General features: G+C 37.2%; 2 gene segments (V, D, J or C); both read left to right on the top strand.

Annotated features, from left to right (window-relative positions):
• Positions 1-12,706: 12,706 nt before the first annotated feature.
• On the top strand, positions 12,707-13,221 carry LOC116906258. The segment is given in 2 exon segments: positions 12,707-12,752; positions 12,863-13,221. Coding segments are annotated over 2 exon segments (405 nt in total).
• Positions 13,222-24,424: 11,203 nt separating this feature from the next.
• LOC116906257 lies at positions 24,425-24,908 on the top strand. The segment is given in 2 exon segments: positions 24,425-24,470; positions 24,574-24,908. Coding segments are annotated over 2 exon segments (381 nt in total).
• Positions 24,909-27,146: the final 2,238 nt, after the last annotated feature.

The following is a 27,146-nucleotide window of genomic DNA, read 5'->3' as shown; positions in this document are numbered from 1 at the left end:
GTTTTAAGCTCTTGGCTTAGGCAGAAACCATAAGAGTTTAGCCCCTGACTGCTCCTAGCTTCCTGTCTTCAAAAGGCACTAGGCAGGTTCCTCTTGGGTTAGGAATGTGAGCAGAAGTGGCGTCTCTCCTGAGCTCTCAGGATTGCCCACACTTCTAAGAGTTCAGCTTTCTCCCCCAAGTGATTTGTGTACAGAGTTTTTCAAGCAGTTCAGCTCTTGGCTCAGGCAGAATCCAGAAGGTTCCTGCCCTCAGTGCTCCTAGGTACCTGTGCCCAGAGGGCACAGAAGGCACTAGGAAAGTTCCTCTTGGAATCAGGGCAGAAGTAGTTGTCTCCTTTGAGCTCTCAGGATTGTCCACACTTCTGAAATTCCAGCCCTCTTTCCCACAGGATTATAGTACAGCAAGCTGTGGGATGGTTCAGTTCTGAGCGCAAAGAGAAACTCTGTTCAGTACTTCTTTACGTCCTTCTTAAAGTCCTCCAACATCATCTAGAGTTGTGATTTTAAATAAAAGTTCCATTATCCAGGGTGTTGGGGTATCCATGCCTTGCTGCAGTGGGGGAAGTGAGTTCTGATGATTCCAAGGGCCCTTTGGTTCTGTAGCCTAGGTTCTTGTACTTGCTTCTCACCGTCTTCTTATCTCTGGTGTTAGGTGGTCTTGCTGCCTCTGACAGTGGTTTGACCCTCCTGTGAGACTATGTGTCAGCACTACTGGGAGAAATGTTCTCTTTAAAGTCAATCTGGGTACAGAGAGCTCTGTTTGAGCTCAGTGTGTAGACAGTAATTGGAAGGATTCTATCCCAGACTTCTCCTCTGTTCCTGTGTCCTGATGGATCAAGGCGGGTTCCTCTTGGGCCACGAATGTGAGTAGAAGTGATTTTCTCACTTGTGTTCTCAGAAATGTGACCATATCTGAGAATCCAGCTCTCCCAGTGGGATTTGTGAACAGAGAACTGTGGCAAAGGGTCAGTTTAGGGCACAGGTAGAAATTGGAAGGCTTGGGTAGAAATATTTTATCACATAGTTTGTTGATGCCTAATTCCAAGGATGTCACCAAAATTGTTGTTAAAATTGGGGTAGGTTAAGAAAGCAACCATTTATCTTTGATTGGGCATTCATAGTTTTTCCCTCTCCCAATACCTTCCCATGAAATCAAAAGCCTATTGAAGAACACTGACCATAGTAACAAATGATGATCTCCTTCAGTGTTTGAAATAATGGGATTCACAGTCATCATCAGTGCTTTGCTAAAAACCATCTAGAAATTATTGTTGCAGATTCAAGATATTTTTGAAAAGGAATGGATTGTGACTTCTCTTGGAGATCTTTACAGATATATCCAAAATGATTTGTTTTCCCTATAGATTGCAATCTTGACCACAGGGAAAATAATTTGTTGCCAGTCTGTGAATGTATCAGAGTACAGAAATTGCAACGAGGTTCCAGACAGGATACTTCAAGCACATGGGCTAAAAAAATAGTGTAAGTGGAATGCAAGTTTTGAAGTGATATTCAGAAACATCAAATATAGCACACTTATGGAAGGAACTGTTCAAATTTTTAATCAGTGAAACAGACTTCAGGCAGAGAAGAAGAGCAGAATAATCTGCAGCGTAAATGATGACTGCTTTTATCACAATAATTCTTGGTAAATAATTCTCACTAGTAATTATTGTTAAACTTGGAAGATAAAGCTCATATCATCTTTTTATACTCTCTCCTGGTCAACATATTAATTTAATGAAGTATATGATGGAAGATAAATATCTTTGTTAATCTATGTCTTAGTCATTCAAAAGTTCTTCACATTGCTGTCCAGGATTGCCATCAGTAACCACCCCCAATGTGGGAGTGTGAAGTTCAGCATTAGTTTTATTGCACAGCAGAAGAAAGATGCTGGATAAACAAAGGAAGCACCTCCAGAATCTGAATTAAAGAAAAAAAAGATTCTGTTTAATAATAATAAAATGATATTGACCTAATAAAAATTATTAAAATAAAAAGAGAATGTTGCTCTGAGGGCTTTTTCTTGTGTGCTGACCGTCCAAAGGACACCATACCAATTTTGACAAGTGATACAACAGAAGACTTTCATCCAAATGGTCTCGGCTAAGGTGTCCCTCTTCTGCAATAGTTTGTGTAACTGATTTGTGATCCAGATATTAAAGCAAAATATACATGAAGAGTCTGAATTTCTGTAGCACACATTTTTTTCTTTTGTTATATATCAGCTATACTTCCTACATTTAGCCACATATGTGCACAAAATTCTGCTGGCATATTTCATTACTGGGAGCACATCCACAAACATCTCTAATCATTGAAAAATATTCAGCTCCTGGTACCCAAATCCTGTGGGAGGGAGAGCTAGACCTTCAGAGGAGCAGACACACCTGGGAAGCCTGAGGACACTACTCTCTGCCCACATTTTTTTCTGCCCTAGTGCCATCTTGTTTTGCACAGGGTCCTAGGAGCCCTCACTGAAACCCAAAGTGATCCAGCCCTGGACGAGAGGGGCAAGGACCTGCCTGTTGGACTCAGGACTCACAGAGTCAAAATTCTTCCAGGACCAGGCAGGGCTGGGGAGAAAATCCTGGCCCTCAGTTCCCCCTGCTCCTAAATGCCTCACTCAAACATACCTGAGACTGCCAGGAGAAAAGAGAAAACCTGGCCCAAGAGGAAATATAGGGCCTCTGGAAACAGGAAAATAAGGGCACTCAATGATGTTGTCCAGACACTGCCAGGATTTGAAGGAAGAGGGTCAACCAGCTCCCTGCACCCAAATCCTGTGGGAGGGAGAGCTAGACCTTCAGAGGGGCAGACTTGCCTGGGAAGCCAGAGGAGAGTACTTTCTGCCCACATTTCTGACTCTAGAGGAAAACCCCTAGCTCCATCTGGGCCCCCTGTGCACAGGGTCCCGAGTGAAGCCCTCACAGAGAGTTGAAACCTGGATCTGAGAAGTGACTCCAGGCTCTGGAAGAAAGGAAAACCAACTTTTCTGCTCCAAGTGACCTGCCTGGTGGATACAGGACACACGCCCACAGGAACACCTGAAGACCAGTAGACAGGAACGGCTACATGCCTGAAAGCTGAACACTCTGTTTCCATAACTGGCTGAAAGAAAAGAGGTCTACAGCATTCCTGTCACACAGGCCTATAGGACATTCTAACCACTTTCAGAAATAGCAGAACAAGGTAATGCCAGAGACAACGTGATGGCAAGAGGCAAGCACAGGAACCCAAGCAACAGAAACCAAGACTACATGGCATCATTGAAACCCAACTCTCCCACCAAAGAAAACACTGATTATCAAAACACACCAGAAGAGCAAGACCTAGATTTAAAATCACATTTGATCATGATGACAGAGGACTTGAAGAAAGACATAAAGAACTCCCTAACAGAAACACAGGAAAACATAAACAGGCTGAAGCCTATAGAGAAGAAATGCAAAAATCCCTGAAAGAATTACAGAAAAACACAATCAACCAGGTGAAAGCATTAGAAATGGAAATAGAAGCAATAAAGAAAACACAAAGGGAGACAACCCTGGATATAGAAAACCAAAAGAAGAGACAAGGAGACGTAGATACAAACATCACAAACAGAAAGCTAGAGATAGAAGAGAGAATCTCAGGATCAGACGATTCCATAGAAATCATCGACACAGCTGTCAAAGATAGTGTAAAACGGAAAAAAGCTACTGGTTCAAAACATACAGGAAATCCAGGACTCAATGAGAAGATCAAACCTAAAGATAATGGGTATAAAAGAGATTGAAGACTCCCAACTCAAAGAACAAGTAAATATCTTCAACATAATCACAGAAGAAAACTTCCCTAACCTAAAGAAAGAGATGCCCATAAGCATACAAGAAGCTTACAGAACTCCAAGTAGATTGGACCAGAAAAGAAACTCCTCCTGTCACATAATAGTCAAAACACCAAATGCACAAAGCAAAGAAAAATTATTAAAAGCATTAAGGGAAAAAGATCAAGCAACATATAAAGGCAGACCTATCAAAATTATACCAGACTTCTCATCAGAGACTATGAAAGCCAGAAGATCCGGGACAGATGTTATACAAACCCTAAGAGAACACAAATGCCAGCCCAGGTTACTATATCCAGCAAAACTCTCAATTAATATAGTTTGAGAAACCAAGATATTCCACGGCAAAACTAAATTTACACAATATCTCTCTATAAATCCACCCCTACAAAGGACAATAAATGGTAAATCCTAACCCAAGGAGGCAAACTATACCCTAGAAAAAGCAAGAAACTATTCATTTTGTAAAAAAACAAAAAGAAGACAAGCACAAACATAATCTCACATCCTAACACAAATATAACAGGAAGCAACAATCACTATTCCTTAATATCTTTCAACATCAATGGACTCAATTCCCTAATAAAAAGACACAGATTAACAAACTGGATACGCAATGAGAAACCAACATTTTGCTGCCTACAGGAAACACACCTCAGAGACAACGACAGACACTACCTCAGTGTCAAAGGCTGTAAAACAACTTTCCAAGCAAATGGCATAAAGAAGCAAGCTGGAGTAGCCATTCTAATATTGAATAAAATAGATTTTCATCTGAAAGTCATCAAAAAAGATAAAGAAGGACACTTCATATTCATCAAAGTTAAAATCCACCAAGATGAACTCTCAATCCTAAATATCTATGCCCAAATACAAGGGCACCTACATACATAAAATAAACCTTGCCAAAGCTCAAAGCACACATTGCATCTCACACAATGATAGTATGAGATTTCAACACCCCACCCTCATCAACGGACAGATCATGGAAACAGAAATTAAATAGAGACATAGACAAATTAAGAGAAGTCATGAACCAAATGGATTTAACAGATATTTATAGAACATTATATACTAAAACAAAAGAATATACATTCTTTTCACCACCTCATGGTACTTTCTCCAAAACTGACCATATAATTGGTCATAAAACAGGCCTCAATAGATACAGAAAGATCGAAATAATTCCATGCAACCTATCAGACTACCACAGGCTAATGCTGACCTTCAGCAACAATAAGGGAAGAACACCCACATATACATGGAAGTTGAACAATGCTCTACTCAATGATAACCTGGTCAAGGAAGAAATAAAGGAAGAAATGAAAGACTTCTTAGAATTTAATGAAAATGAAGGTACAACATACCTAAAATTATGCGACACAATGAAAGCCGTGCTAAGAGGAAAACTGATAACTCTGAGTGCCTGCAGAAAGAAACAGGAGAGAGGATGTATCAGCAGCTTGACAGCACCCTTAAAAGCTCTAGAACAAAAAGAAGCAAACACATCCAGGAGGAGTAAAAGGCAAGAAATAATCAAACTCAGAGCTGAAATCAATCAAGTAGAAACAAGAAGGACAATACAAATAATCAACAGAACCAAAAGCTGGTTCTTTGAGAATATCAACAAGATATATAAACCCTTAGCCACACTAACGAGAGGACACGAGAGTTTGTCCAAATGAACAAAATCAGAAATGAAAAGGGAGACATAACAACACAGCCAGTGGAAATTCAAAAATCATCAGATCCTAGTACAAAAGTCTCTATTCATCAAAATTTGAAAATCTGGAAGAAATGGACAATTTCCTAGACAGATACCATGTATCGAAGTTAAATCAGGAACAAATAATCCATTTAAACAAGCCCATAATTTCTAAAGAAAAGGAATTAGTCATTAAAAGTCTGCCAACCAAAAAGAGCCTAGGACCAGATGGGTCTGGCTCACTGCAGAATTCACTGCAGAATTCTATCAGGACTTCATATAAGACCTCATACAAATACTATCCAAACTGTTCCAAGAAATTGAAACACTACAATTTGAGCACTACAGTATTCCTTCTATGAGGCCACAATTACTCTTATAACTTAACCACACAAAGACCCAACAAGAAAAAGAACTTCAGACCAGTTTCCCTTATGAATGTCGGCGTGAAGACTAACAACAGATCTAGACTGTGGAGCCTCCATAGACAAAGTCAGTAGCCGCAGCTCTTCTAAACCAGCATAAAGAAAACCAAAACCACAAAAATGAAGAAAGCAAGGTTTGTTTACACAGAAACTTTTGATGCAAATTCTACTTCCTCAATTCAAAATAGGCTATGTGCAGCATCTAAGTCCTGACAATTTACTACTAAAATATGCATCTCTCATTCTTCCTTCAGTGAAAAGCCATCCATTCCAGCTACATATATAACTCTCCAAAACCTTTTCTACAACTAAATGCGAAAACCAAAATAGCCACTCTTTTGTGGAGGAAAAAAGTAAACATCTGGAGAACTGGGAGACCACATGTTTATGCCAACCTTCAGGAAAATGCAAACACATACACATTGGCAAAATAACCACTGGTGATCAAACTATTTTGTGGCATTTTATGTCTTTCACGTATTCCACTCCATGCTCAATATACCAATTTTGTACCGGAAAAAAAAATCTTGCAAACCGAATCCAAGAGCACATCAAAACAATCATCCTCCATGATCACCTAGGCTTCCTTCCAGGAAAGCAGGGATTGTTTAATATACAGTAAACCATCAACGTAAACCACTACATAAACAAACTGAAAGGTAAAAATGACATGATCATTTCACTAGAGGGTGAGAAAGCATTTGACAAAATACAACACCCCTTCATGATAAAAGTCCTGGAAAGAATAGGAATTCAAAGACCATACCTAAACATAGTAAAAGCCATATACAGCAAACCAGTAGCTAATATTAAACTAAACAGAGAGAAACTTGAGCAATCCCGCTAAAATTCGGGACTAGGTAAGGCTGCCCACTCTCTCCCTACTTATTCAAAATAGTTTATGAAGTCCTAGCCAGAGCAACCAGACAACACAAGGAGATCAAAGGGATACAGATTGGAAAGGAAGAAGTCAAAATATCACTATTTGTAGATGATATGATTGTATACTTAAGTGATCCCAAAAGTTCCACCAGAGAACTACTAAAGCTGATAAACAACTTCAGTAAAGTGGCTGGGTATAAAATTAACTCAAATAAATCAGTAGCCTTCCCCTACACAAAAGAGAAACAAACCGAGAAAGAAATTAGGGAAATAACACCCTCCGTAAGAGTCCCAAATGTTTTTAGAATAACTCAGTGTGACTTTAACCAAGCAAGTGAGAGATCTATATGATAAGAACATCAAATCTCTGAAGAAAGAAATTGAAGGAGACCTCAGAAGGTGGAAAGATCTCCCATGCTCATGGATTGGCATGATTAATATAGTAAAAATGGTCCTTTTACCAAAAGCAATCTACAGTTAAATGCAATCCCCATTAAAATTCCAGCCAAATTCTTCATAGAGTTAGACAGAACAATTTGCAAATTCATCTGGAATAACAAAAACCCCAGGATAGCTAAACTATCCTCAACAATAAAAGACATGAGGGGGAATGACTATCCCTGAACTCAAGCAGTATTACAGAGCAATAGTGATAAAAACTGTATTGTATTGGTACAGAAACACAAAGCTAGACTAGTGGAATAGAATTGAAAACCCAGAAATAAACCCACACACCTATGGTCACTTGATTTTCGACAAAGGAGCTAAATCCAAACCAGTGGAAAAAGTGGGGAAGAATCTTGAATATGTGGGCATTGGAGAAAATTTCCTGAACAAAACACCAATGACTTATGGTCTAAGATCAAGAATGGACAAATGGGACCTCATAAAACTGCAAAGCTTTTATAAAGCAAAAGACACTGTCATTGGGACAAAATGGTAAACAAACAGATTGGGAAAAAATCTTTACCAATCCTACATCTGACATAGGGCTAATATCCAAAAGATACAAAGAACTCAAGAAGTTAGACTTCAGAGATCCAAATCACCCTATTAAAACTGGGGTACAAGGCTAAACAGAACATTATCAACTGAGGATTATTGAAAGGCCAAAAAGCACCTAAATAAGTGTTCAACATCCTTAGTCCTCAGGGAAATACAAATCAAAACAACCCTGAGATTCATGTCACACCAGTCAGAATGGCTAAGATAAAAATCTCAGGTAATGGCAGATGCTGGCGAGGATGTGGAGAAAGAGGAAAACTCCTCCATTGTTGATAGGATTGCAAACTGGAGTTTCCTCAGAAAATTGAATATTGAACTACACCCAGCTAAACCTCTCTTGGGCATATACCCAAAAGGAGCTCCAACATAGAACAAAGACACATGCCCTAATAGTTTTACAGCATCCATATTTATAATAGCCAGAAGCTACCCACATTACCCAGATGCCCTTCAATAGATGAATGGATTCAAAAAATATGGTACATCTACACAGTGGAGTACTACTCAGCTATCAAAAACAAGAAATTCATGAAATTAATAGGCAAATGGAATGAACTAGAAAATACCAACCAGAATGAGGTTACTCAATCACAGAAAACACACGTGGTATGCACTCATTGATAAATGGGTATTAGCCAAAAAGCTCAAATTACCCAAGATGTAATCTACAGACCACAGGATGAAGAAGGATGACCAAAATGCAGATGCTCACACTCCTTCTTAAAAGGGGGAAATATTCATTGTAGAGGATATGAAAGCAAAGTTTAGAGCAGCGACTCAAGGGATGACCATTCAGAGCCTGACACACGAGTGGCCCATATATATATATACAGCCACCAAAACTAGATAAGATGAATGAAGCTAAAAAATGAAAGCAGAAAGGCATTGGATATAGATTTCTCTTCAGAGACATATCTAGAGCATGTCCAATACAGAGGTCAATGCTAGCAGGAAAACACTGTACTTAGAATAGGATCCCCTTTGGGGGAATTAGAGGAAGTATTGAAAGAGATGAAGGAGCTTTCAGGCCCATTAAAAACAACAATGCCAAAAAATCAGAGCTTCCAGGGACTAAACCACTACTGAAAGACTATACATGGACTCACTCAGGGCTCCAACTGAATATGTAGCAGAAAATAGCCTTGTTGTGGCACCAGTTGGAAAGGAAACCCTTTGGTCCTACTAAGGTTGAACCCTCAGTGCATGGGAATATGAGGGCGGGCAATAAGGGGGATGTATAGGTGGAATACCCTTATAGGGGAAGGGGAGGGGAGGGAATGGATGCTTATGGACAGGATACCAGGAAGGGGAATAACCTTTGAAATATAAGTAAAGAAATATATAATAAAAAAATAAAAAAAAAATACCAAGGCAGTGGATGAACAGCCTAAATGCTGGTGGATGTGTGGTCATAATTCAGAAACATTATTAATATAGCCTCTGAGATGAATGCAGTAGAAATAAGTGTTTAGGTAAAATATCTGTGTTTTATATTTCTCAGTCATAGACGCTATAGTGATATATCTCTGTGGCAAGAGATGCATTTCAAGATTTCTGATATGATGAACTTGAGTCCACAGCAAACATGTTCATCTGAATTGCTTGAAACTTTTAATATTTGCAGAAATTTCTTTTGAGAGCAGCTGGAGAACATGGATGATGTTAAAGTCCTGTATAATCACTAGTGAATCTTAGATATCTGTGGGGGCAGAAAGTCATTTATCATTATGTCTTCTAGAATGACCAGATCCTTTGTGAAAGAACCATGTCACAGAATATGAAAACAAACAAATCAAATGGCACACAGACTCAAAAATTGTTCAAAAAATTTCTTAGAACTATTTTAAGGATCTGATCACTAAAGGTTGTACTGATGATTAGGACCCCAACATTAAATAGTGATCTCACCTATCACTTTCAAACCAAATACTATTGGAGATTGAAATTTGTGAATTCATCCATATTTCTGACCACAGACACACTACTTTGACCAGATTAAAGATAGGTAGACGTCATTTGCCCCCAAGACTCAGGTGTTTTAATGAATGCTGTTTGAGAAAAGTAGACACACAGAAGAGTACCATTCCTTATCTTCTTTGGCTTTAAATAGCACCAAATATATTTCTAAGAAAAACAAAGAGCAAAACATATATGAAAAATATAAGGACATCTTATATGAAATTTTCCTTTACACTTACTGTCTGAGAGACTTTCCCTCTGTGGAATGTGAGGCAGGGTGGAGGTGTGCCAGTGTTTGGGAGGTGTGTGAAACACACACCACTTATCTTTGGCAAAGAATTATATGGACCGTGGATTATCATGTGACAGGAAGTGAGATTTGTGGAGCATGGTTCAGCATGCACAGGTGTAAGTTAGGAAAGGCACATAAGAATGTGCTTATGAAACATCAGGATTGTCGTTTGTTGTGCTGTGAAAGAGAGGCTAATTATCAGAAACAAATTTAGGATTTTTGGAAACCCAAAGTCCATGGAAATTTTTCTTTGATTCACATTGTCTCTGGGAAGAATCACATTTCTAGAAGTATTGTGGCAGAATTTGGTGATTTTTTATACATGATATAATATCATTTGCAAATGGATATAAGATAACGTTTATTTTTTCACATTTGTAATCACAGAAGATAAATGACATCAACGGTGGGAAGCTTACAAAGTTTCAAACCTACACAAACCACTAAAGACAAATAAATAATGTGCAAATGTGCATTTGTGTGTGTGTGTGTGTGTTTCTTTTGCGTGTGTGTATATAGCAAAAATTAATATAAAGGAGGCTGTGTATTTGAAGCAGAGCAAAGAGTGTCGATGGAAGGGTCTTGAGTGTGGAAAATAAATGGAGGAAATATAGTGTAATATTAAAATCTCAATGAATAAATAACAAAATACATTTATTCCTCTATCTGCATGCACAATGTTCAGAAGATGAAGATGACTAGTTATTCCCATTCCGGTTTAATGCAACATCCCCTCCCCCTCCAATGGGGTATTGCCGCCCCTCCCACAACGGTCTAGTTCTGGGGTTTGTTGAGCAAACCAAACTGAGAATGGGACCCCGTTGAAGGAATCAGAGAAAAGAACTTTTGAGGATATGTACAACAATTTCATCCATTTTGGACTCTGTTAGGTAGCAATGAATATCCTATAAGAGCACCTGCTAGTTAAGAATCCAATTTTTTGAGAAACTCTTTTTGAGGATTTTCTTGTTAGATAGCTAGAATCCATGTCTTACGTGTCCTCCCTTCTCTTGTCTTGTGGTGTAGATCTCTGAATTTGGAGGTCCTATTTGAATATGCTGTATTTGATGTGTAATCATGGAGGCTTCTCAGGTAAGAAGCTGGAGAGATTACTTTGAAATTTTTGGAAGATCCTTGAGAAAAATAGCTTGTAGTTTGGGAGAAAATGAGCAAGCCTATTCTTAGGTATTGAGGTAGAAGATACTGGGGTAGTCATGCATTTCACATCACACTGAGGTGAAATACTACAAAGAGGAGGGCTCTAGAATTTAGCAGAGTGACAGGTACCAGTATGTCAGACATGCAAGACCACAGTAACACTCTGTGGGAAGGAGCAGAGTCAAAGTAATGTGAGAACAAGAAGGTCACAGAGAAGAGAGAGGCCACTGAGGTATAGAGGATCAGGGCCTACCAAGCGGTGAGGAAAAGGCAAGTCATTGAGATGTTTGTGCTGAGATGGATTTGGTATAAAAACCAAAATTCTAACTATTGGTTCAGGGAAGTCACTGAAAGGCCAAGAAGGAATGAAGGTCTGGAACTAAGAAATGTAAATGGTGGTGTAAGGACAGGAGTTCTCATATTGCTGGGTCATACATTTGGGATGGAATGTAGCCAGCCCACATAATGATATCTGTGAGGTTAGTCTCCCAGGAGCTATGGGTAAACATAGATTTTCAAAGTACATTTTTATTGGTCAATGATAATCCAACATAATATTTTTGTTATGAATGTTTTCCAATACTAAATGTTCAACTTGGAACATAATGTATGATACACTGTCGTGCTGAGATATGGCTTCAACCAAATATTCATAATTTGATGTAGATTTTCATTATTCATTGATATTTCTATTATTTCCCCTAATCGTGTCATTTAAAAATTTCATGTTATACTTTTGTATTAATGTATTTAATAATTTTAAGAGCAGAAAATTTTAAATGTACAAAACATAAAACATGAAGGGTGTTAAATATCTATGACTATAACAATGAAAAGGTAATAAGTTTGTTTCCCTGTGTCTTGTTTTCTTTCTTTCTTCTTTCCTTTCTTCTTTCCTTTCTTCTTCCTTCCTTTCTTTCTTTCTTTCTTTCTTTCTTTCTTTCTTTTTTCTTTCTTCCTTCCTTCCTCTTTTCCTTCCTTCCTTTCTTCCTTTTCTTCCTTTCTTCCTTTTCTTCTCTTTCTTTTCTGTCTTTCTTTCTGAAAATAGTTCAAGCACCCTGGAGATGATTAACACTATGATGATTCTAATCCCATCTTGGGTTAATTCATGTAGTGCTGGGTATGAACATAAGGCTTCACAAATGCAAGTACTCTTAACTGAGGTACAGCCTCATGACAATAAATAAAACTTTGAAACAAAAATTACCCCTCTGTCACTTATAGCATTTCAGATGCCTGCACTACTAACCGTCTCATCTCAGTCTCCCCCAGCCCATGAACTCATGATATAGAAGCAAAATATGGAAATATAGCCTGAAAATATGCAAATATGGTCTCTCACTACTCAAGAAAACTATAACAACCCTGATCATATGTAGGTCTGGCAGAGGAGCCTAGACTTAAGCTCACAAACATTGCCATTTGATAATTACAATTGAACACTCACCATGAAGTTGTGGTTGAGCTGGATATTCCTTGTTGTTCTTTTCAAAGGTAAATGATGAATGAAGAGAAGAAGTGCTGCGTGTGCAAGTGATTAATATTAAGAGGAATACAATTGATATGTTTCACAGTGTTCTAACTGAGATTCTCTGTGTTTTCAGGTGTGAGGTGTGAGGTGCAAATTTTGGAGACTGGAGGAGGCTTGGTGAAGCCTGGTGGTTCCCTGAGACTGTCTTGTGCAACGTCCGGATTCAATTTCAATGATTATTTCATGAACTGGGTTCGTCAGGCTCCAGGAAAGGGGCTAGAATCGGTGGCTGAAATAAGAAACAAAAATTATAATTATGCCACATATTATGTGGAGTCTTTGAAAGGCAGATTCACAATCTCACGAGACGATTCCAAAAGCAGTGTCTACCTGCAAGTGAGCAGTTTAAGAGCTGAAGACACTGCCATTTATTACTGTACAAGACACAGTAATGGACCTTCCCTGAGTATCAAGACAAAAATCTCCCTGTAGGAATGTTCAGAACCAGCAGGGGGCGAAGAAAACCCATGGAGAACAGTGACACAGAGGATTAGCTGGAGAATTAATTTATTGCTGGTTCTGGACACTCACTTGTGATTCTATTTAATGATTTCCCAGAATTCTCTCTCTATATATAATGTTAGTAGAAATATATGAAATCTATGAAAATATATTTTTGGCAGCATTTTACTACATACTACAAATAATCCTAACATGAACTAAATCCAGAAATCAGTATTGATTGTAGAAATGACTCTTTTGCAGTCTCTAGAACAAATTCTGAAAAATATCCAGGATGGCAATGAGGGTTTTTTTCCTCCTGAGATAAACAGCAAAGCCTTGAGGATTCCCTAATTCAGTTATTCTTTTGAGATTTGGGGAAATATGAGCCAGATGAGTCTCAATTGGTGTACTCGTATATTTTAACAGGAGAAAAACCTCCTCTCCTTTCCCAGAATACTGTGTCCAACTGGCATACGTATATCCATATTCTAATTTAACCTATCCAGTTTCTTAATCTATACCTTTGATCATCTTATGGCTCATTATTCTGCTAATCAATAAATATAATTTCTCTCCTTTGTAAGCCACCAGAACCTATCTCAAAGATACTCTTCTAACATAGGATTAAATGGTTATAATACTGTCTCTTCACTTCATTATCAGTCAAAATATGAATTATTTGAATAAATTTTCAATGATTACCATTTTAGTTCAAAAAACGTGTATTGGTATGAAACTGATTTCTGTAGACAATGAAGTTAAGCATTCATCTAATTGCAAAATCTTATTCTCGAGTAACATCTTGGTCACATGAAAAGATATGTGTGTCCTCATTTACACGACAATGGATTGGTAAGTCTGTTTCCCGCATTGTCTGTAAGAGACATGTGGTCAAAGACAGTATAACTACATTGTGAATCACTGTTTATGGGATAAGGAGGATACCTTCACAGCATGCAGGACACATGCTACTCCATAGACATGCTCTACTTCCTGTATCACAGGAATTTATAGTAAAATTAATAGCAAGATAAAATCTGTGAAATTTATTTAAAAGATGTTATAAACAATAAATATAATTTCAATGATGACAGATGTTAAAATCTACGCATATAATGACCTTCAAGTAAATACATAAGATTTAATGTGCATATGCAACAAAGGAAATGTTTAGCAGAACAAAAGAAAAATACCACCTATGATGGTGATCTTTTTAATTGTTTTTACAGTTCCATATATGTGTAATAAGTGTTAAATCTATATTCACCTACCAGTTCACTCTTTCATACCTATAGTTATCCTGCTGCATTACTTCCTATTACCATATTTTTCAAAATGCACACACACACACACACATTACAAATTGTGTTGACCTCTGTTTGTTCACTGTTATGATGGCCATGGCATATCTACAATACACTGTTTCATATCACAGAGCATACATCCTTTCTACTCTCTATTTCATTGTACAATGTAATCCCATGAAGAGATAATACTAATGTCTCATTTACAGGTGAGCACTCAAAAATCAAATAGTAAATTCTTTAAACTGCTGTGAATCTCTCTTTCATACTTAGGAAAAATAAAGGAATTTCTGACCTAACGTGAGAACATCATTTTAAGTATAAATGGAAATACTTAAGAAGGAGTCAGAACATACATCCATTTAACAACATCCCAAAAGTATATTCTCCTTTAAGCACTGTGGCCTGCAAATGCAGGTGATGCCTAGGTTTATAGTTTCAGACATGTATTATTTCTGGTGTAGTAGTGCTCAAATTCAATCAAAGTGGTAGGTTATCAACAATCATTCTTGTCACTAGTACACTGCTGGTCTCATCTTGCTTGGCAGGGGTGAACTGTAGCTTGCCAAATACACACAGAGCCACAAAAGGTAATTGATTTTTTTTCCTGCAGCATTCATAGTTTCTTTTTTACCCAATAAACACACCATTATACGCTTATAAATCAATTCTAGGTTGACTTTCCTGTGTCCTTTATCCAGATATTATGGTTTCTTAAGCAATAATACCGTACAATCTACTTCTCTCCAAACAAAAACAATGACAATGACCTATATTGCTAAGGGATATCTAGAGGTTCAGCTACTAAAAGGAAAGCATCCCCCCAAAAGCAAGTGTGAGCAAAAAAAAAAAAAATGGAATCTCTAGCTTCTCTTTTCTTGTCTTGTTTTTGTGATATGTGTAAGATTTTAGGCATGATGGTTTTTGTAATACCAACCAGCCAAGCAAGATGAACACACTGGCACAATAGCAGAATGATGGTCACAAGAATGATGGTTACAGAGGTAATGGTCAATGTTCTGGTTGTATTGGAGTTCAGCTTTAAAGGAGGGATTTCGTTCCTGATACTGAAATCCTGGAATAAAGTCTGAGTTGGAATGTAATCGACCCTAGGTACAGGAAATCTACTGTTTTTGTTTTGCTAAATGGTCATACGTCCAATCTGCCTTACATATAACTATATTCACACACTTAGGTTCATGGTGCTAATTTTGTTTTTTCCATAGGAGACAGTTACTGAAGAGACGCACAACAGGACTACATCCTGATTATATGTAATTGATTTTATATCAAGAGATACATCATCTGTGTCAAACTTATCTGTTCTGAATGCTTTATAACAACTTCACAAAAGCTAAAGTCATATCAGAGGAATGAATTTCAATCGATAATATTCCATCATATGTTCAGTCTGTAGGTAGACATGTAAGAAATATTCAGAAATAGTGATTGTTAAAGAAGGAAAAAGTCTACTATGAATGGCACCATCTGTAGACTCTCATGACTTTGGGTTTTGTAAAATAGTAGGTTTAGCAAACTATGAGGAACATGCTTGGAAGGTTTTTAGTTTGCTTGTTTGTTTGTTTTCTTTTTAATGTTCAGTGGGAAGGACTGAAAAACCTAAATTATGTGATCATATAGAGTATATATTCTAGGTTGAAAGATGAACAGAGACACAGATGAGAAATAGGAAAAATAGAAGTAAGTAGGGGCCAAGCAAGACAAAGGACATAAGTGCAAAGAGCATAGATTATTTATTCATATATAAATATGTAAATTGTAAGTCTCCATTTATTCTTCTGGGAATCATATGTTCTGTGAAATGTCAACCTCCTGGATTTATTGGTTGGGTTCTACAATTTCTGTTTTAATATTATAAATTCTAGGTACTAATCTCCATCAAATGTAGGCTTGGCATTCTTTCTCATATTGTTTACTGAAAAATAAAGAAATATGTATTTTTATTAACCATTAAGGAAAGTCAAAATTAAACTATTTCTATATTTCATTTAAATGCAGCAAGATTGCCTATTATCAAGAAAAACCACAAACAAATGCTAATAAGTGTCTGTGGAAAGAAGAGTTATTATTAATTGATTGTTGTAGGAGAAACAGTTGAAACCACTATAAAAATCTGGTTGATTTTCAAAATTAAAAATATACTTAGATTCAAACACATCAACTTCTCATAATTGATCCAAGAGTTCTGTTTTGCTTTAGTTCTGGAACAGAATCAGTTTATTTGGGGAGTCTTTTAGACAGCCATAACTAACAATTCAAAAGAAGCCTTCTTATGCCTAAATTCAGAATTTGTTAAATGGTATTTGACTCTTGCAGAGAGCACTGACATTTCAGGTAAGATAAATTCATTTAAACTACATACTCGTATCTACACATTTACATTATTATTATAGATTTAAGGTAAGTAGTTATTATGAATCCTTGTGAAATTTTCTGATTTCTTACTGTATTTTACCCACTTCTTTATTAGAGACTGTTCTTCTTATCATGTCTCCAGTCAGAAAACTTATACTGTATTTTCCCCTCTGTGCTATTCCCCAACCTGTTAACTTGGCAATTTTTTCTGTTTTACTTTCATGGCTTCAGATATTGCACAAGAATATGAACATATGTCTTCTAATTGGATCTAGGAGACCTTGATGAGATAGAAACTATACATGGGGAAAAAACGCAATATTCCACTTGATAATATTACACCAATAACTTTTCCATAGGAAATTTTAGTAAAGATTTTGAGTTCCAAGACTGGGCTTTAATAAAAAACAAAAAGAAATCTCCATGTTATTTGATCCCCAGTTACAATAGAAGCATATTTATTTTCAACAAAATCCTCACAATAGAGAATAGATAAAAATTTCACTTTCTAATATGTGGAAGAAAAATATGCTTGACAGGAACACTATAAAAACAATATGGTCATTAAGAAAACAGGAGAATATACACAATCAAAACCATGCAAAGACTGAGAAAACCATCATCACTAAATTTCCAGTATGATAAATACATAAAAATCAATATTTTGCGATATGCTCTGTCTTTAAACATATGGAAAACAGTAGTAAAAAAGCAGTAGTCATCACTATCCAAATGATGGATGGGTCTAGAAGTCCATCATGGAAATAGCACAATTCATGTATCCATAAATTAGAAAAAATATAGTGATATAACTTTAATCTAGCCTAAAGGATCTGGATGAAAAGAGCTTCAAGTCTCTTAAGTAAGAAATTGGAGAAGACAATAGAAGATAGAAGAATCTCCCATGCTCAGAGATGAGTACGATTAAAATAATAAAAATAGCCATCTTGCCTCAGGCAATCTATAGATACAATACAATCCCGACAAAATTCTAAGACAATGCCTTACAGACCATGAAAGGAAAATATCACCTTCATTAGTCAAAACCAAGAAACAAACAAACAAAAGCCTCACAATATCTAAAACAATCAAAATAAAACAACATATGGATATATCACCATCCATGAGTTAAGGCTGTACTACAGATCAATAGTAACTAACTTCACGCTATTGGCACAGAAACAGACAGGCTGAACATTGGACATAAGGGAATGAACAACCAATGTCTATCCCACTTGACACCCATAGCATGTAAGAGAGGAAACCCCTGCCACCGTATGTGATACTCTACTGATCTTACAGTCAGAAGCCTAGCATAACTGTCACATGTGAGACTTAATCAAGGAGGTAATGGAAACAGATCCAGAAACCCATCTAAACACCAGGCAGAATCCTGGTATCTTGTAAAAAGTGCGTGTGTCTGGTGGGGGTGGGGGGTGTGTCGGGGAAATGAGCCAGCTAGAAAGCTGAGGGATACCATAAGAAGAACTACAGAATCAATTGACCTGTGCTTCGGTTGGCTCACAGAGATTATGCCACCAAACAACACTATGTGGGTGATGAATTTAGGCACCCTACACTTTTGTACCAGGCATGCATCTTTGTCTTCAAGTGAGTCTCTTAACATTTTGATTGGATCCTGCTTCTAACTGTCTTACATGCCATTGGAACCCCTTGATCTAGGTAGACAGCCATATTTTGCTTCAGTATGAGAGGATGATAGCCAAGGGGAGTTTCCCCTTCTCTGAGCAAAGGAGAAGGTGTCAATGGAATGAGGAGCTAGTAATGAATATAATGTGAGGAAAAGTTGGAGGCATGTTTGTGATCTACTTGAATGTAAAGTGAATAAATAAATAAATGTAGAGAACTCAGGTACATATCTAAACATAGGATTCTCAATATTAGAGACCAAAGTATATGAGAAAGAAATTTTCAACAGCCTTAGCTGAGAAACTGTAATTCAAAACTACTCTTGAGATTTCATTTCACATTACACTTATCAGAAGAATCAACTTATCAAGGTCGAAACCACAGTGAAAGCCCATGCTGTCAAAGAGAATATTCCTTCATTGTTGGTCAGACTCTAAATTTGTATAGCCATTATGTAAATCAATATGGTGCTTTTTCAAAGAACTGAGAATCCTTAAGACCAATCTGTACCATACCAGGTCATATACCCTAAAGTAACACCAACATACCACATAATACTTGCTCAAATATGTTCACAGCAATTTCATCTGTTGTATACAAAAATTGGCTACAGAATTATTACTGTCACCTAGTTAATGCAAAAATAAAATGTGGTTCATTTACTTAGTAGAATACTCAGCTATTAATAATCATTACACCATGAAATTTACAGTCAAATGGCATGGAAGAAGACAATATCATCATGAGTGAGGTAACCCAGACCCAGAAAGATAAGCATGTTATGTAGTACTTAATAAGTGGATAATATCTATGAAGTAATAATAAATTATATATTCTCCTACCCAGGGAAGATAAATGTCAAGGAAGTCTCGCACTGTGTAGGGGAAAAAGTATGGACAGGGCAGGTAGACCAAGGGAGGAGTTTGGTAGGTGGCATGGGAGTTGGAACAGGACAAATTATGTGTCTGAGCAGTGAAGCCAAACAGAAACTTGGAGAGACAACTGGAATTATGAGAAATCTCAAGGATGAGTAATAAATATAGTCCAATGAAAATATCCAAAATGTTTTGAGGCTTATCCTACCTAACATTCCCAGCAATTATGTAAAAGAGCCTGAATCATCCATCTCCTGCAGTCAGGCAAGATTTCTAATGGTGGGACTGGAACACCACACAGTTCATAAAACCATTCACCTCCCTTTTGTCCTGCCTGCATTATGTACTGGGATAAAGGTTGAAGACTAGATGTATGAGTGGTCGTCCAATGACTGGTCGAGCTTTAGATACATGCACCAAGAGGGAGACCCATCCCTCTGACACTAACTGGTGTTCCAGGTTCCAGAGACTTGATAGCACAGAGACCTATTGTAGAAAATGATACGTAATTATACTGTACTATTCTCTTAGATTGGTTACAATCATAATGTCAGAGATGCTTCACCTAGCAATTAATGGAGACAAATACAGAATCCCACAGCCAAACTTTAGGAGTCTTAGGAATCCTGTGGAAGAAGAGGAGGAATAATTTTAGGATCCAGAGGAATCAGGGATACCAAAATGAAACCCAGGAAACCAACCAGCCTGTGTTCTTAGGGACCCACAGTGACTAAACCTACAACCAGGGGGCATTCATTGTCTGACCTAGTATTTTTGCACATATGTTATCTCCACATATGTTACTGTTTTACAATTTTATTTGCATGTGGCACCCTTCACAGTATAAGTAGGGGCTGTTTCTGACGCTGCTGTCTGTCTTTGGGTCAGTTTCCTCAATTTGGGTTGCTTGGTCTCTCCCTAAGAGGAGAGGAAATAATTAGATTCACTACAGATTGAAGTGCCATGCCTGGTTGATATTGATATGTGGGCTGACTTTTTCTGAAAAGAATTGCAGGAGCACATGGGGTAAGGGAGAAGGAGTCAAGGTGATGAAGTGAGTCTTGGAGGTGAGGAGGAAGGACAAATTAATATACATATATATGTACAGATATAACAGTTATATACATATAAACATATATACACATATGTATATAATGTGAGTGTGCATGTGTGCATATATAATATCCTTTTCACCAAACATAATAAAAAATACCTGGGTTGGTAAGGAACCTTTGAAACTTACAATCACTATGTAATTATCTTTGGATTTCATTATTATTTGATTTGTCATTTTGGAGTAGGGAGAACTTTCTGTATTGACTCTTATATTACATGTTTTTGTGCACCTGGACTTGGATTCTTAACCTTTACTGTATTTATTATGTTTGAAAGTTTTTTGAAATTTTCAATAGTGTTCTTTAAGTAAAGAAACACGAGTCTTGAAAATAGGGGTAGTTTGAATTCTTACCATCTTATTATTCTTACATTTTGTTTTTTCTTGTCTAAGTGTTTTATCTAAGACCAGAAGCACAAAATTGAATAAGGAAATAAAAAGTGTATGTCTTTGTTTTCTTCCTAATTTTAGAGTAAATGCTTTCATTTTGTCTTCATTTAATATACTTTTGGCTATAATCATGTTCTATAGAGACCTGATTATTTGAAATTCATTATACCGATTCCTGAAGACTACAGATTTTTTTCATGAATGCATGTTGAAATATTCTATGTATTATTTCAGCATAAATGGGAAAACATAAGTAATTATTGTTTTTGTGTTTATTGGACATATTATATTCTATGATATATGTATATTGAAATAAAGTTGAATTTCATACAAAATGTTTACTTGAACATAATGTGCCATCTCCTTAAGGGATCCCTGAAGTTGAATTGCAAGTTCTTTGTTAGGAATTTTTGTATCTGTATTCATCGAATAAATTTAATTACAGTTTTTCTTTATTTTGATGATGTTATTTATTTACATTTTAAATGTTGTCCTCCTTTCCAGTTTTCACACCACAAACTTCCCACCTTATCCCCTATCCACTTTTCCTCTATGAAGGTGCTCTCCTCACCTACCCACCCACTCCTATGTCAAAACTCTAGAATCCCCTTAATCTGCTTAATCCTGGAGCCTCTACAGTACCAAGGGCCTCACCTTCTATTGGTTCTAGATAAAGAAATCCTTTGCTACACAAGTACCTCTAGTCATAAGTCTATCCACGGATACTCTTTGGTTGGTGGTTTAGTCCCTGGGAGCTCTGGAGTGACTGGTTGATTGATATAATTGTCCTTCCTATGGGGTTGCAAAATGCTTCTACACCTTCAGTCCTTCCCCTAATTTTTAATTGGAGTCCTTGGGCTTTGATGTCTGATGTTGGCTTTGAACATTAATCCAGGATTAATGTTTCATTGAATAGACACCTTCCAACAGTCAAAACAGCAATTGAGTGTCATTTGTATTGGTCAGGTACTGGCAGAGCCTCTCAGGAGAAAACTATACCAGTCTACTCATAGCAAACACTTCTTGGTATTACGGATCAATCATGTCAGAGTTTGGTGTCTGTGGATGGCAAGGATCCTTAGGAGGTGCAGTCTCTGGATGGACTTTCCTTCTGCCTAGCAATTTACTAACTTTTGTATCAAAATAATACATGAGTAATAAAATGAATTTAAAAGTAATCTGTCAATTCCTATGAATTGGGGCAGATTAGGAAGAACTGATAAGGAATATTTCTTGGAAGACTGACAGGTTCACTAGTGACATTCTGTGTTTCTGGGTTTTTCATTAAGGAGACACTTCTAAGAACAGTATCGATTCATTTAAGATTCAACTCTTCATTATTTATACCTTGAGGACTTAATTTTGGTAGATAATGTAATATTGTAGTTTATCATTTGTTGAGTTCATCTAGCATTTCAGAGGGTACGTTTTCAAAGTAATGTACATTTTTTATGTACAATTTGTGTATACTGTTCAGAGTGAGACGAAGTCATGCAAGGGTGACTATTATTTTCTTCTGTGGAACTATTATCCAGGATTAATGTTTCCTTGAATAGACACCTTCCAACAGTCAAAACAGCAATTGACTGTCATTTTATGCCTTGCTGTCTTGTGTGTCTCTTCAAGTTTGTTAGCCTTATTTTGAGTATAGCTCCACTGGATGTACTTGTGTTACTCATCAGAGTCAGGAAGAACAAAGCCTGTGAGAGAAGATGTAGGGAAGGCATTTTATATCATGGAAAGTGCAAGTAAATTTAAAGGTATGAGGGTGAAAGAAGCCGCCAATGCCAAGAAGTCTGTCAGCACTTGTAGGAAAGAATCTAGAGGAGTCATTGTACTATGGAGTAAGTGAGAGCAATGTGTACTCAGTTGACGACACCTGTGTCATGACAACTCTGAGAACCAGGCATAGGCCTGTGAGATTTAAGAAGAAACACATTATACAAAAACCTTTTACCATTATTACCTTGTCCCTTTTTACAAGGTTTACTCACAACTAGCCCAAATCTTTATTTTTCTTTGCATGTGCTTTGCATGTGGTCCTACTGAATCCTGCTTTCTGAGGCCTTTCCTGGCCCATTTTCCCCAATGCATTCCTCCTTCTTCACTGGCAGGCTTCCTGGGATGATCTAGACAGGTTCTCCTCTCTTTCCCAATCTCGGTGGAACCTCCATTTGATGATGCCTGCATTGTCATGACACTGAGAACCCGGTGTAGGCCTGCAAGATTTAAGAAGAAACACATATTCGGGCCGTGTTTCTTCTTAAATCTCACAGGCTTATGCCCAGTTCTCAATGTTGTGACAATGAAGGTGTCATCACTCAATAGTTCAAAGAAGCAAGAACAGAAAGAAGAGTGATCATTATGTGGGTAGGAGCAAAGACAACCTGAAATGAAGGTAAAGAAGGTAACAGAAAGACAGTAGGTTGTGGGAGAGGAAATGGATGAACTACCTGATTGTGCAGAAAGGCAAGTATTTAAGGGGCCAAGTAGGTTCTTTCTCTGTGAAAGAACAGATACAGTTGTTGATGAGAGAATGAAAATCCTTGGAAGTCATCAGAAGTATATGGCATGCATAATTAGCCTTACCTGGTGACATAGCAAGGTCACAAATGAGCTAGGCATTGCTTTTGAATAGAGAAGGTATGGTCCATATTGTGGATGAGAAGCTCATCACTGGAGGAATCAAGTAATACATAAGGACCTTCAGTGTGCATACTGTTTTTGAATAAATAAATAATCTCAAGTAAAACTCCCATTTATTTTATGACATCCTATGATTAAATTTTGAGCTTTATGCATGTAGTGCTGTTTTATTTAGCTGTGGTTATAGCCACATTTTACTACTTCAATGTAATGTAGGCAGCCCTGATTCACTTCACTGAAGTGTTTAAATTCTTCCTAAATGGTACCATTTAAGTTCTTTCTTGTCTAATTTCCCTAGGAATTTGTTTTATCTTTCTGTGAACTCAATGAAAATGTTTGCCTGTATAAAATTTAAGAAAGTGATAAGGAATATTTATATTACTATGGAAAACCTGGAAATATATTCTAAAAGACATTTGCTTCCTTTTTTATCTATACTTCTTTGCTTTTTTTGAGACACAGTTCATATAGCACATGCATAACTCAAAAATGTTTCTTCTGTGACCACCAGTAGCTTCTCCCTGTTGTGTTGGGAATAAACTCAGAACTGAGACATAAAAAATGTTCTCTGTCATCTGAGGTGCATTTCCAGGACATTAATGATACATTGATGGTGTCATGCCACTTCATCCTTTATTACTTCTCAAACATCTGTCTTATTTGAATCCTTTACAGCTCCCAGGCCTGAGCTCATGATACAGCACAGAGTCATGCAAATTATGTTCCCCTCTGCTCATAAATATCAGCCTTGATTCTAAAAGCTCTAACAGAGGCACCGAAATCTGGACTCACGAATCTTTCCCTTCAGTGACCAGCACTGATACAGAATATTCACCATGGACTTGTGGCTGACTTATGTCTTTATTGTTGCTATTTTAAAAGGTAATTAATAAATCATAATAGGTATTGAGTGTATGAATGTATGTGATTGAGAGGGAGCATGAAGATTTTGACTGCTTACTGACAAGATTCTCTGTGCTTGCAGGTGTCCAGTGTGAGGTGAAACTGGAGGAATCTGGGGGAGGTTTGGTGCAACCTGGAATGTCCGTGAAACTCTCTTGTGCAACCTCTGGATTCACTTTCAGTAACTACTGGATGGAATGGGTCCGCCAGGCTCCAGGGAAGGGGCTAGAATGGGTAGCTGAAATTAGAAACAAAGCTAATAATTATGCAACATACTATGGGGAGTCTGTGAAAGGCAGATTCACCATCTCAAGAGATGATTCCAAAAGTATTGTCTACCTGCAAATGAACAGCATAAGATCTGAAGATACTGGCATTTATTACTGTACAAGGCACAGTAAGAACCATTCCTTGTAAGTCTAGACACAAACCTCCCTGCAGGAGCTCTCAGAACCAGCAGAGGGAGCTCAGTGGACATGGAGCTCAGGAACTATTGTTTATATGGATATGGAAGGTAAGACCATGAGTAGACTTCCTTCTTCTACCACCTAGAGTGGTCACCCTCTAATTGAACAAGTCAACATCTGAGGACAGAACTGGCTGTTTCTGTCTCAATCTGATACACCTTACCCAGTATAGTACAAATAATTTTGGTTGATTATAATGTGCTTTCACCTGTTCAGAGTGAACTCTAAGACCAAAGTGAGCAGATCCTTATTCCAGACTCAAACATGTTTATTTCTAATGTTCTGAAAACTTCATGTTTTCTGGGGTTGGCTGAGTCCATTGATTCTTTACCAGGGCAGGGAAATTGGAGAACAGGGAAGTGTATTTTAACCACAACATTTTGAATTTTTACACCAAACCATTCCTACCAAAGGTTCTATTGTTTATTCCATGGTATAAAAATTATAGAGGGCAGAATAATCAAACACTGAGGCATCAAGAAATGACTCACATGGCAAGCAAGAAATAGACACTCAAGCTTCCCTAAAACTAGTGGTTACAAAACCCAGTAGAAACAACTGAAGGCAGGCCAATTCCAGAGTAAGAAATGGTCAGTAGTTCTGAGATAATGTCTCAGCAGTTAAGAATGACTGCACCTCTTGCAGAGGTTCTGAGTGTGATTATCTGTGCCCACGTTCAACAAATCACCTGTACGTTCAACATGAGAGGATCAAAAGCCTTCTTCTAGACTCCGCACACACACACACACACACACACACACACACACACACACACCAGTATGTATGTATGTGATATATAATTAATACAGAGCATTTCCATACATCATGTTCCTTTGTTTTATTGGTGACAACTTTAAATATTATACTTAAATTTCACCCAGGGAAATGATGGCACCATCCATTAATTTCAGGATTAGGGAGGCAGGAGCAGGCAGATATTTATGAGTTTTATATACACATTTTCACAAAAGTAGATGTTCACAATATCCAGCATAGATAAGGGGGAAACCTTACTGAAACAGACATGCTTGAGTTTAGGACTGAGATATTTCTGGAATAAACTGACTGATCACTCCACCAGTGGGGGAGAGAGGTTACATTTTTAATTGTTACATTGTGGCAAATATTTTATTTTGGAATTGTTCTGGATTACATAAAAGTTTAACAGATATTATAGAGTATTTCAGTACATCATGTTCCACTTTATTTATTGTTGACAACTTTGAATAATGTAGTAAAATTTCAGCAGTAGGGATCAGGTGCAGGCAAGTATTTGTGAGTTTAAGATCAGCCTGAGCTGCATAGTAAGTTCTGCATCTATCAAAACTACACAGATAAAGACTATCATGAAAAACTATTTTTCACCTAAAGAGTTAATTGATATAATGTTTTAAATTTTATGTTTAGATGTTATAGTTATATAGAATATATGTTATATATATTCTAAAATATCACTGCTCCCTTTTCTTTCCTACCTCAAAGCATCTCATATAACTCACCTTGTTCTCTTTCAAATTTGTGACCTCTTATTCTATGCTTGTTTTTACATATATTTCTGTCTTAGTTAAATTTGTTTGTCTTTTGTTGTTGATGATGATGGTGTTTGCTATGAAGAGATATCATGATGAAGGTAAACTTTTATAAAGCACAACATTTAATTGGACCTTGCCTACAGTATCAGAGGTTTAGTTCATTACTGTCATGGTGGAAAGCATGGCAGCATTCAGGCAGACAAATGCTGTAGAAGGAACTGGAAGTTGTACTTCATGATGTGAAAGCTACTTGGAGAAAACTGTCTCTTCTGCACTGGTAGGAACTTTAGCAATAGGAGCCTCAAAGATAACCTACACAGTGACACACTTCCTCCAACAAGACATCACTTCCTAATACTCCCACTTCTCCTGTGCCAAACATATTTAAAATAGCACAGTTCCTATGTTTTTAACTGTCTATCTGTCAATCTGTATGTTATTATTGTGAATTCCTTTAAAGCTTATCAGTTGATATTTGATTATCAAATGGTGAGCTTTTTTCATATGGTGTGCTAATTCTCTTATAATCAGAATTTTCAGTTGCCTGTAACTTGTTTCTACTTATTTGTAGAGTTGGAGCCTTGTTGACTTCTCCTTACCTACTGTGTATTGTCTGTTTTATTTTTCTTTGTTTGACTAGTATTGGTAAGAATGTG

This window comes from Rattus rattus, chromosome 7, assembly GCF_011064425.1.
Source record: "Rattus rattus isolate New Zealand chromosome 7, Rrattus_CSIRO_v1, whole genome shotgun sequence".
In the NCBI taxonomy this organism is placed as follows: domain Eukaryota; kingdom Metazoa; phylum Chordata; class Mammalia; order Rodentia; family Muridae; genus Rattus; species Rattus rattus.
Note: the sequence above shows the minus strand (reverse complement) of the source record. Positions and strands in the feature narration are given on the sequence as shown.